Source organism: Thecamonas trahens (genome assembly GCF_000142905.1).
Source record: "Thecamonas trahens ATCC 50062 unplaced genomic scaffold supercont1.33, whole genome shotgun sequence".
Classification (NCBI taxonomy): Eukaryota; order Apusomonadida; family Apusomonadidae; genus Thecamonas; species Thecamonas trahens.
This window is the reverse complement of record NW_013657647.1, coordinates 143,280-154,956: the sequence shown is the minus strand read 5'-3', so window position 1 is coordinate 154,956 and position 11,677 is coordinate 143,280. Positions and strand designations below refer to the sequence as shown.

The window sequence follows — 11,677 nt, the reverse complement described above, 5'->3', positions numbered from 1 at the left end:
GGGGGAGGGGGGGGTGGGGTGGGACTTGTGGCACAGGACAGGTGCTCACATGTGCGGGACGGGACAGGCATCGGGGGAATCGGAGGATCGCTGACGGCGCGGTGCGCACGGTCGCGGGTAGTTGGGTTTATGCACTGGTGCTAGCGCTGGACTCGGCGCTAACCTTGGACTTGGACGCCTTCTTGCTTGACTTGCCCTTGCCCTTGGACGCCTTCTTGCTCGACTTGGACTTGGACGCCTTCTTGCTCGACTTGGCCTTCTTGGACTTGCCCTTGGCCTTGGCCTTCTTGGACTTGCCCTTGGCCTTGGCCTTCTTGGACTTGCCCTTGGCCTTGGCCTTGCCATCAGACGCCGCAGCATCCAAAGCGGCCGAGCCGTTGCTGTTGTCACTGCTAGGGCCAGCGTCATCGTTCGAGTCAGAGCCGGCCTTGGACTTGGCCTTGGACTTGGACTTGTGCTTGGACTTGTGCTTGGACTTGTGCTTGGACTTGTGCTTGGACTTGTGCTTGTGCTTGTGCTTGCTCTTCTTCTTGCCCTTACCCTTGTGCTTGTGGCGGTGCTTGTGGCGGTGCTTTGACTTGCGGATGATGATGGGCGAGTCCGAGCCAGCCGAGAGGTACGCCAGATCCGAGCCCGAGTCCGAGGCGACGAGCACAAGCGGCTTGCGCGAGCGTGAGCGCGAGAGCGAGCGGGTACGGAGGTGCGAGCGCCCGAGCGAGCGGTGCGAGGCCCGCAGTGACGCGCCGGCGTCGACAACCATGACCCGCGCCGCACCGCCTGTCGACCGCAGCGAGCCGCGGTGTCCGGGCCGCTCCAACGACCGCCGGTTGATGCGAATGATGAGGTCGGAGCCCGAGACCTCGGCAGCCACGTCCGACGAGAACGAGCCCGAACCACGCTCCGCAAGCTTCTTGCGCCGCCGGTACTTGGGCCGCGGCGCAGCCTTGCCCTTGCCCTTGCTCTTCTTGCTCTTCTTGCTCTTCTTGCTTCCGCTCTTCTTCGTCTTGCTCTGCTGGCGCTCCGGCTCATCCGAGGGCATTGTGTACGTGTACGTGTACGCCGAGTTGGACGGATGCGAGTGGTCGCGCACATACGCGATCGGCCGGCCCTTGGCGTCGCGCTCTGGCCGCTTGCCCTTGCCCTTGCCCTTGCCCTTGCCGCTAGCCTTGCCTGCACTCGCGCTGGAGCTGGAGCTGGAGCTGGAGCTGGAGCTGGAGCTGGAGCTGGAGCTGGAGCTCGATTCCGACTCGCCTGAGCCCGAGTCCGAACCCGAGGCCGCAGCACCGTCGGCCTCGTCGGACATTGGCTTCTCAATGACCGTCGTCACGACCCGCTTGCGGTGCTTGTGGCGTTTGGACTTGGAGCCCTTGGAGCCCTTGGAGCTCTTGACGCTTGCGGCGGCGTCGGTCTTGACAACCGTCGCCGTGGTCGTCGCAGTCCCGTCGTCGGCGACCTGCTTCTTGACCCGCTTCTTCTTGGTGCTCTTCTTGCGGCGTTTCTTGGTCCGCGTCCCGTCGGCCGACGCCACAGTCTTGGTCGAGGTACTCGTTGTCCGCTTCTTCTTGCGGCGCTTCTTGGTGCTTCCGCCGGTTGACTTTCTCCGCCGCTTCTTCTTGCTTGTCGTCGTCGTCGTCGTCGTCGTACCCCCGCCGTCGGCCGATACCCGCCGCTTCTTCTTCCGCCGCTTCTTGGTCGATGAGGCGCCGGTTGTCGACTTGCGGCGCCTCTTCTTGCTGCTTGTCTTCTTCTTCGTCTTCTTGCGGCGCTTGGACGTCGTCGCCATCGCGCCGCCGCCAATAAGGGTGGCGTCAACGGTGCCGGCCGGACGCGACTTGGGCAGCGCCGAGGCCACCACCTTAAAGTAGTCGGCAACCTCCTTGACCTTGGACGACTTGAGGAACTTCTTCAGCTCCTCCTGCGAGATGATGCCGTCGTTGTTGACATCGACCTCGGCAAACAGCTGGGCAGCGACCTTGTGCAGCGGGCGCTTCTCGGACGACGGCAGAAGAAAGGCTGGAATGGTGGTGTCAAACTCGGGCACCAGGCCAGGCAGGACAAAGTTGCATCGCTTGACCGACATGGCGATCATGACAAACAAGGTCTTGACCTCGCGCTCATCCAGACCCGCCGGATCAAACAAGCCTGCAAGAGCAGAGACCATGGTCTTGGCCGAGGTGGTGTGCAAAAGGACACAGAAGACAGCAAACTCCTTCACAAACATCTTGCCAGAGTCGGCAAACAGCTTGAAGAAGTCGCGGCGGAACTGGCGGGTGGTGCCAAAGCCCACCTGTTCAGCCACCTCCATCCACTTTGACTCGGACAGACGGCCCGATTCGATTTTTTGCAGCGCCGCAACCATGGCAGACAGCTCATCCCGTCCAACTACTCCCTCCCCATTCCCATGTGTGAGCCATGTCCCCCCTTATCTCCCCGTCAAACACACTGTGCCTCCCTCCCTTCCCCCTCCCTTCGCCCTCTCCCTCCCCCGTTACCCCCCAAATCCCCCCCCCCCCCTGTCGCCCACCACTGGTCGAACATTCGTTTGTTATGTTTGGCTGCGCTGACCAGAAGTCGCTTGAATGGACCAGGCCAACGGACACACCCGCACCCACCGCCCGCCCGCCAGCTAGCCCGCCACCACCCCTGTCACCACCACGCCCTCCCCCCCCCCCCACGCCCCTCCCTGAACTATGTCACTTACTCTCAGAGTTGGCCGTCAGGTGGCTCAGCTCCGCCGCAGACGGCGCTTTGGTCGAGTATCCCACACCCATGACCGCTTGCGAGAGCTGTGTGACCGGCCGTCGCTTGGCTGGCGGAGACTCGGCCACTACTCAATCCATGTCGTGCGCACCGTTCTCGGCTTGACCGTATCCGGTGCGCGTAGTTGGTTTGCCACTCTGCTGCAGCCAAGCACTTGAGGAGCTCGGTAACTCGCAGGCTGCTTCATGCTACAATGGTCTCTGCTACGCTGCTAGGCGCTCATCGGTAGCGGCAAGCTGTTCGGTGATGGTGCTGGCGACGGCGACGAGGTCGCTGAGCGTTTCGCTGGCCGACTGGCTCGAGTTGACTCCATTCGGCCTCTCACGGGCATCGGTTGCGAGTCCGTCGGCGAGTGCCGAGGCGAGCATGGCCTCATCCGGCGTGTGCTGCCCGTCATGAGTCGCTGCCACCGCCAGCTCTGCCAGCGACGCCATGGTGAACTGAGCAAGAAACGCGCGCGCGGTCGCCACGCGCGGCTCCTCGCCGGGCACCATCACTGCCAGCGCCTCCGCCATCCGCGCGCCCACGTCCAACGCCTCTGTGGCGAAAATCCCGCCCTCGCTATTGGGATCCTCTAGCACCGCCTCAAGCGCTACCAGCGCCGTCTCGAGCAGCTCGTCTGGGCTTCCGCATGGCACAACCTGGACACAGCGGCGGACCGGGGCGCGGCCAAGCCCGACGCCTGGCCGGTCGGTCAGCACCTCAGCCTGTACTGCAGCCAGCACCGACTCCATGTCATCGATCGAGAGCGCAAGGACGAGAAAGCGCGTGTAGCCGTTGCCAAACTCGCACCGCAGAGACCTCGCCGTTGCCATCGCTTCCGCCTCGCTCGCCGCCCATCCAAGTGCGACCTTTTTCTGCGGCACCAGCACCTGCGCCCCGCCACTCCCGGGCAGTGATGGCCCTGTTGCAGGTGAGGAGACAAGCCAAACGTGAGGGGAGGATACGTGAGTACGTCCCCTATCTTGACAGTGCGCTGCGTCACCACTCTCGCCCGTAGCAGGCCATGCCTGTGCCCGTCGTCCTCGCTACGCCTTCCCCCCCCCCCCCTCGCCAGCTTTGCTGATCACACGACACATGCATGACCAACGCACCCACGCGTGCACGGTAGCCACTCTCTTGCAGAAGACGCACTAGACCAGCTGCTTCGGGCGAGACGATGATCATGGGAGTGAGACCATCATCCCGAGTACGCGACCGGTTTTCCATTGATCAGCAACAACTGGGTGTAGTGGCAGGTGTTTGTGTGTGTGTGTATGTGTGTGTGCATGTGTGTGATCAGCCGGTGATCAGGTTGTGATCGATCGTGGTCGAGCTGTCCAGCCATGGACCCATAGGCACAGCTACTCCACTCCTCCTCGCCCTCTCTCCCCCTCCCTCCCCTCCCCCCCCCCCCCCCCCTTCCCTCTCGCCATACATACCCTCTGCATTCACGGCCATCCTCTCCTCTCCGTCAAATGTATCCGGCACGTATGTCGCTCAGTGGGAGCAGACGCGGGCGTCGGACGTGGCTTTGGCTCTGCTTGGCTGGACTGGCGGTGGTCTCGATGACATGGTTGGTCGCCTCGCGGGGAAGCAGCAGCCGGAGTGGCGGAGAGGCCGGCTGGGCTATGGGCGGCTTTGTCTCTGACAGCAACCGAGGTCAAGGCGGAGGCCAAGGCGGAGGTCAAGGTGGAGGCCAAGGCGGGACGGCGTCACCGCATAAGCATGTGGCGCTGGCGAACCGGAAGCAAGCGGCCAACGCCGAGGACGACAGCGTGGAGGAGCATGCGCACGGGCATGGCAATGCTGGACCACGGCTTGGGCTGCTGACCAAAGAGGTTGTGGCGAGCATTGCTGATGCGGACCACAACGTCATGATTGCCTTCTCTAACTATCTGTTCAAAGACCTGGCTCTCAATCTGTATCTGGGGGCTGAGGAGGCCGGCATCTCCAACATCCTTGTCTGCGCCTTTGACGACAAGCTTGAGGAGTATCTGGTGGGCATGGGCGTGCCTGTGGCGCTCCTTGACGCTGAAGTTGTGTTTGCCGACTCGGACCATTTGCGGTCGGCGACGTTCAAGCAGCTCAACCGGCTCAAGTACGCGGTCATTACTGAGATTGTCTCGTGGGGCTACTCGGTGCTTGCGACCGACGTCGATGCTGTGGTCATGCGCAACCCGTTTCCGTGGCTCAAGCTCTACGGCCAGCACACAGACATGATGCTCTCGACGGACCGAATTCATGCGCCGGACATCAGCGACGGGCCGGACAACGAGAAGCAGAACTACTTGCACTACTACTGCATCGGGATCATGTACATCCGGCCGACACCGGCGTCGAACGCGTTCCTTTCGGCGTGGGTCGACGCCATGCACGCCGACCTCGACATTCTCGACCAGGCTGCGCTCATGCAGTTGATGAACGAAGGCTTTGAGCGGACGGACCGACTCTCGCGAGTCTCGCTAGTGTGGAACAAGCGGTTGCGGACGGCCGACCTACCGACGCTGCTCTTCTGCAACGGGCACGTGTTCTACACACAGCGGCTCCCGCAGCGGCTCGGGTTCTTCCCGTTCATGGCCCATTCGACGTTCCAGTTTGGGCGGATGGACGGCAAGATCATGGCCATGCGGCAGCATCAGCTCTTCCACGACCCACCCGAGTACTACCGCGGCAAGTTCCTGGCCTTTGACCTCAATATTCCGTCGGACATGCTCGAGCCCGAGTTTGTGCCGTCCAAGGCTGTGCCGACCAAGCACATTGCGCTGGGCAAGCTGCAGGTGGCGCAGGTGATGCAAGCCTTTGCCCTTGCGCGCGCCATGGGCCGCATCCTCATTCTCCCGCGGGTCCAGTGCCTTTGCGACACGTACTGGTGGTTCCTCGGCGACGGTTGCATGCTGAGTGGGACCAAAGACATGGGCTTCCCCACCGCCTGCCCTCTCGACCACATCCTCAACCCGTATCACCTCCGGGTCGACTCGGGCCTCGATTTTCGCGAGTCGAGCTTCCTGGAGAACCCCAAGGTTCCGGCGTCGCTCCTCCGCTCGCGGGTGACCGTCACCTTTTGCGCCGACTGCGAGGCCGACGCAGCCCACGCCGCCGACGATCTCGACGCCGACGCCGACTCGCACTTTTCGCTCGACCCTTCCGGCCAAGTGGTGGCCCACGACAACGACGTGCTCCACTTCCACGCGCCGACTTCGGACGCCGGCTGGGCCAAGCGGCTTGCCGACTACGACGATGTGGCCGTCATCCACTTTTCGTCTGTCGACAAGGCCCTGACCGGCCTCGTCAAGTCCGGTGACGTAGACTATTTTAATCGGGCGTACTTTAAGAGCGCTGCCGCCTGGTGCTGCGCTGAGGACATCGGCGCCATCAAGCTCGTCTACGATAACGACCTGTTTAGTCTCGCTCCCTGAGCCGCGCCGAACGCCGTGTCGAGCGCCGCGCCGGCGGAGGGCTTTGCGCCTTTCGCGCCGGCGAGCGTGCTGCCCGCTTGCGCGAAGGTCGAGGCTGCGGCGACGGTGAGCGTGCCGGCTCGCTTCTTGCACAAGACTTGGTAAAGGCATTGACGATGGCATCAAGCGCACGGCCTGCGGCGGCTTGGTACTCGTCGTCGGAAGTAGTGTAGAGAGGGCTGATTGCGGCAGCGGCGGAGTGCAGAAAGGCAGCAAGATGAGGCGGGAGGTGGCGAGCGGCGGCGTCGGGCTGCTTGGCGGCCGCCAAGCTCGCATGATCGCGCTTGGTCAGCTTGGCCTTGGCGCAGAGGCCAGCCCACGGCAGAGCGCCGCCGTTGGCAAGAGCAACACCAGAGTAAGCGAGCGAGAGCAAGTCGTCAGCGATGACGGCACCCGGCGTGCCACGGTACGGCTCGCGGACGTGCTGGTCGGGCGCCATAAAGAGCGGTGAGCCCCAGCAGCCGCGGACGGCGCGTGCATTCTGCGACGAAAGAAAGGCGACACGCAGTGCGCCGCCAAAATCGATGAGGTGGACCGGGAGGGCGTCGCCGAGGCAGAGCACAAAGTTGGCAGGCTTGACGTCGGTGTGGACGAGGCCGGCAGCGTGGACCTCGCCAAGCGCAGCCGCCATCGAGCTGAATAGTGTCGCTGGCTCTGAGGTGAGGAGGCCGGTCTCGAGCTGCTGCTGGAGCGACGAGCCGAGAAGACCGGCCAAGGCGACGCGAACCTGCGCGCCGTCTACCTCTGCCGAGCCGATGGCAAACGGCGGGAGGCCACACTGTGCCGCGCCGCCCTCGACCACAAGCGCCAGCGAAGTCTTGATGTGGGCTGTCAGCTGCGACGAGATGGTATTCTGCGGCTCCATGGCCACCGCCACCTGCGCGCCGACATTGCCGCCAGTGGCGGTCAGCGTTCCGCCAGTGATTCTCCCGCGGACCCGCGTCACAGCGCCTGCGTGTCCACATGGGCCTTTGCCGTTTGGCAGCAGACCGAGCTCTGTCGAGGGCTTGAACGCGATCTCGATCTGTGCCTTGAACCGCGGGTAACGGGTAGTGATGGTTGCAGCTGTTGCGTCGGTGTCGGATCCTGAGCCATCATCCGAACCCAGCTCGTCATGGGATGCCAACTCGTCGTCGGATCCTGAGCCATCATCCGAACCCAGCTCGTCATGGGATGCCAACTCGTCGTTGGATCCTGAGCCATCATCCGCACCCAGCTCGTCATGGGATGCCAGCTCGTCGTCGGATACCAGCTCGTCGTCCGAATCCAGCTCGTCGTCCGAACCCAGCTCGTCGTCCGAACCCAGCTCGTCATGGGATGCCAACTCGTCGTTGGATCCTGAGCCATCATCCGAACCCAGCTCGTCGTCGGATACCAGCTCGTCGTCCGAAACCAGCTCGTCGTCCGAACCCAGCTCATCGTCCGAACCCAGCTCGTCGTCCGAACCCAGCTCGTCGTCCGAACCCAGCTCGTCGTCCGAACCCAGCTCGTCGTCCGAACCCAGCTCGTCATCGGATACCAGACTCTCATCCGATGCCAGACCCCCGCGCATTTCCGCCTTCCTTCCATCGTCCACGCCCCGCGCATGGCCAGCAGCGTCTCCCCCTTGGCACCTCGCCTGCTCTGGGTCGGCGGCCAGAACCGACGACACCAGGCCCATACCAACAGACCCAAGACAACCAAGCGCAACCAGATGGAAGGACAAGACCTAGCCAGCAGCTGTACTCACCCGCTGTCTCTTGCCGGTCGTCAGAAAAGTGTATCGTCACCGCCACCGTCGCTGGCCATGCTGACGCCGGCTCTGCCTCCCCAACATAGGTAGAACCGGCTCTTTCGCTTTGGCGCCAACTCGTCCCCCTCTCCTGCCGCCGCCGCACCACTCCGCGCTGCCGCCGCCTTCTCCCATGGCACATATCCATTACGCGTTCATTCCGATGACCGACCACGAGTCGACGATCTGCAAGACTTGCTGGGCGGTGGGTCGGACATGGGCTGACTGGTGCCAGCAGATGGCGACGAGGGAGAAGGTCTCCTTGGAGACGCCCGGAGGCGCCGACGGCCGCTGACCCTGGATGACGTGGAGGGCCGACTCCATGGAGGAGACGGTGATGGTGGGGACGGAGCCGGTCATGATGCCGTAGAGCATCATGCCAAGGGCGTAGATATCGGCGCGGCGGGTCATCGGCTCGCCGAGCAGCACCTCGGGAGCGGCGTAGATGACGTCGCCGACAGCGGTGGCCGTCTGGAGCGAGACGCGGATGTCGAAGAAGCCGTAGTCGGTGAGCGAGACCCTGTCGCCGTTGTCCTGGATAAGCACATTCGACGGATGAAGCGCGCCGTGGAAGAGGCCGCGGGCGTGGAGCGCGATAAGACCGACCACAATCTCGCGGAAGATCTTGAGGCCAAACCGGAGCGAGAGTTGCAGCTCGGGATTGGTTAGGTACTCCTGCAGAGAGATGGCGTCGTGCAAGTATTCTGTGATAAAGCCAACCATCGGCGAGCGGAGACAGACGCCGGAGGCAGACACAATGTTGGGCACCGCCCGCGGCGGAAGCCAGCCTGACGTCGCGCCGGCGCCGACAGTCAGCCGCCGGTACTCGAGAAACTGGCAGACAAGGGCCACGAGCTCGCGCGGCATGAGCTGTTGCAGGAGAAAGACCTTGATGCAGACCTCGGAGCCGCGCCACGCGCCACGCCATGTGGTGGCATACGAGCCGACGCCAACCCGCTCGATGAGATGCAGCTCGTATGGCTCTGCGAGCCACGGCGAGGGTGTGAGGAGCGGCGACCACGGCGGGCGTTGCGATGGTGGCGGCCGATGCGCCGCGTACGAGTCGTGGAGCACTAGGTTCGAGTCCTCGCCCACCGGCGCGAGCGCCATGCTCATCGACGACGTCGGTAGCGTTCCGCTGGCAGCAAGCGCTGGTCCTGAACCAGGAACGCTCGCCTCGCCGGTAGCGGCCGAGCTCCGCATCGTGACTGCGGGCGCGGTCTCGTCCGGCCCGCCCGGAGTGAGCATGGCCGCCGACGGCACACCTGGGGAAAGCGATGTCGCATGCGACTGTGCCGAGACCTGGGCTGTGCCCGGCAACCCTGAGCCTTGAAGCGACGACCAGGAGGTCTCGCCCTCTTCCTCGGATGTCTCGTCGACAATGGCAGCAAAGTTGCGCTGCGGCACGCCCGGCAGCTGGACCGACATGTACGGGAGCCGCGGCGAGGTTGACGAGAGCGAGTACGTGAAGAGGGTACCGAGCTCGGGCGGCCACGACCTCAGCTCGACGAGGTCGGACACATTGACGTCGTGCCCTGCAGCGAGCTCGGCGACAACCTCTTTGGATGAGCACGCCGCCGAGGAGACAAGAGTCTGACCCGACTGGCAGAGCGCTTGCAGCGACTCGATGAGGTCGAGGCCGGCGTGGGTGTAGTAGATGGCGTCGGTCTTCATGTCGCGGTGCGTCCGCATGATGCCGTAGTGCACGGTAATGCCGACCGCCATGCCGGCGAGAACAACTTCCTCGTCGTCTTCGCGGGCAGTCGACGCCCGTGAGTTCTTGGACAACCGCGGCGACTTTTTGACGGACGCATGCCGCCGCAGCCCGGCTGCCGAGCGCGGCGAGCAGTGCGAGCGGTCAGTGGTGAGTGCCGTCGAGCCTGTGAGACCGCCCGACCGCGCCGTCGACAGGTTCGAATGGTTCGATGCTCCGTGCTCGCTCTCACCGCCCTCCGACGATGAGCCATACTGCGAGAGCTCGTCCGAGTACACACTTGCCGAGTATTCGATCTCCTCGTACGTGTATGACATGTCACCAAGACCGCGCCGACGGCTTCCTCCGACCGTCTGCGAGCCAGACATGGTGACGGACGCCGAGAGCGAGACCGAGTGCGAGAGCGAGTTCTTGGACCGGGTCAGCGACGAGGTACCAGTCGTGTTGAGTGTTGGCAACGCCCGCCCGTTCATCGAGTCCGACTTGCGGCTGCTCTTCTGCGACGTCTTTGACTTGCGGCGGCCCGACGGCGGCCTGGCGCTGGCCGACACCCGCGACCGGGTCTGTGACTTGGGCTGGGACTTGGCCTTTCCGGCCTTGGCCCGCGCCTTGGCTCTTGCCTTTGCCTTTGTCTTTGCCTTTGCCTTTGCTCGCGCTCGTGCCTTGGCGTCCTTCCGCTGTTCCGACTTGCGGCCCCGCGGCGGCTTTTCCGAGCTCGCGCGGCGCGACTTTGTCGGCGACGCACGGGTTCCAGCCTTGAGACTCTTCTTGGTCGTCTTGGCCTTCCTAGCCTTGGCCTTGAGTTTGGCCTTGGCTTTTGCTTTTGCCTTTGCTCTGGCGCGGGCCTTTGCTCGGACACGGGCGTCGTCTGCATCGGCCTCACCGGACGAGCCCTTCTTGTTCTTGGCGGTTCTAGAGCGCGACTTTGCGGCGCGGGCCTTTGCCTCGGCCTTTGCGCGGGCACGGGCCTTTGCCTTGTCTTTTGTCTTTGCCTTGGCCTTTGCACGGGCGCGGGCTTTTGCCTTTGCCTTGGCTCTTGCCTTGGCCTTAGCCTTTTCCCGAGCTTTGGCCGCAGTCCTGGCGTCCGAATCGGGATGCGGCTCAGACTCCGCAGGATCGGGCATTGGCATGTCAAGCGTGGGGGGCGTGGGGGTAGAGGTATCAGCCAGGACCGCCTCGACGCAGTCTTGCAGTGATGAGGCTGAGGCCGAGTCCGAGGCCACGTCCGAGGCCAAGCCGTCCCGCGACGTCGAGGGCGACGCCGAGTGTGAAGCCGAGGCCGAGGGCGAGACCGAGGCCGAGGGCGGACCCGAGTAGTCTGCGTCACCCGACGAGGAGAGCGAGAGCGAGGCGGACTCCTGTCCCTCTACACCGTCGTGTTCGACAGGCATGGAGGACGAGAGTACGAGACTCTCCTGCTGTTCGTACAGCTTGGGAACCGAGGCGTCTGTGGCCTTGGGTTTTGTATGATAGACCGGGATGGTGACGCGCGGACGGCCGATGGGGGACTCGAGGATGGCCGGCCCCCACTTTGCATCCATCATGGAGCGCTGGACGCCAGCGCAAAACTTGATCAGTTGGGCGCCGGTCTGAAAGGCGACGCAGAACTGGTCGATGTGGCGCATCCAGATGAAGCCAGAGGTGTCCTTGGCTACTTGCTTGACGATGTCCTGGAAGAGAAGGACGCCGCGTGAGAACTCGGACGAGGTGAGGATGAGGCCCCACTCGGACATGTACTTGAGCTTGACGTTTGCGACAAAGACGGCACCCATGGGCACTTCAGCAATGTCGACGCGCGGAGCGTTGGTGGGCATTTGCGAGCCGGCCTGGGCCTGAAGGGTGGCGAGGATGCGCTCAAAGGTGGGGCGCTGGAGCGCTTCGACGTGCCAGCACCGCTGGGCGAGCGAGCGAATGGCGGTCGGGCGGTCGGGCATCTGGTCGATGGGCGGGCGGAGGGTGTTGCGGATGACTTGCATGGCGACAGCATACTGGTTG

At 63.8% G+C, this 11,677-nt stretch overlaps 4 protein-coding genes across 5 annotated transcripts; 1 reads left to right on the top strand and 3 right to left on the bottom strand.

Annotated features, from left to right (window-relative positions):
• Nucleotides 1-109: 109 nt before the first annotated feature.
• On the bottom strand, nt 110-2,783 carry AMSG_06504 (the record flags this gene model as incomplete). Of its 2 annotated transcripts, XM_013900902.1 has the most annotated exons (3): nt 2,702-2,783; nt 239-2,382; nt 110-211 (listed from the first exon to the last, which is right to left on the bottom strand). In XM_013900902.1, exons 1-3 carry the CDS (start codon nt 2,769-2,771, stop codon nt 128-130), a joined length of 2,298 nt encoding a protein of 765 aa, XP_013756356.1. In that variant the 5' UTR covers nt 2,772-2,783. The 2 variants fall into 2 exon arrangements, with proteins under 2 accessions (XP_013756356.1, XP_013756355.1); XM_013900901.1 differs by having other exon boundaries at nt 128-2,382.
• A 180-nt stretch (nt 2,784-2,963) lies between these two features.
• Nucleotides 2,964-3,927, bottom strand: AMSG_06503 (uncharacterized protein; the record flags this gene model as incomplete). Its single annotated transcript, XM_013900900.1, has 2 exons — nt 2,964-3,664; nt 3,855-3,927. The coding sequence occupies 2 exons, from the start codon at nt 3,925-3,927 to the stop codon at nt 2,964-2,966; spliced, it is 774 nt and encodes a 257-aa protein (XP_013756354.1).
• Nucleotides 3,928-4,217: 290 nt separating this feature from the next.
• On the top strand, nt 4,218-6,317 carry AMSG_06502 (glycosyltransferase family 77 protein; the record flags this gene model as incomplete). Its single annotated transcript, XM_013900899.1, has 3 exons — nt 4,218-4,230; nt 4,394-4,453; nt 4,495-6,317. The coding sequence occupies 3 exons, from the start codon at nt 4,218-4,220 to the stop codon at nt 6,156-6,158; spliced, it is 1,737 nt and encodes a 578-aa protein (XP_013756353.1). The 3' UTR covers nt 6,159-6,317.
• Nucleotides 6,318-6,319: 2 nt separating this feature from the next.
• AMSG_06501 (serine/threonine protein kinase) lies at nt 6,320-7,857 on the bottom strand (the record flags this gene model as incomplete). The annotated part of the gene is made up of 4 exons (XM_013900898.1): nt 6,320-6,332; nt 6,518-7,148; nt 7,188-7,759; nt 7,811-7,857. 4 exons carry the CDS (start codon nt 7,855-7,857, stop codon nt 6,320-6,322), a joined length of 1,263 nt encoding a protein of 420 aa, XP_013756352.1.
• Between the last annotated feature and the right edge of the window lie 3,820 nt (nt 7,858-11,677).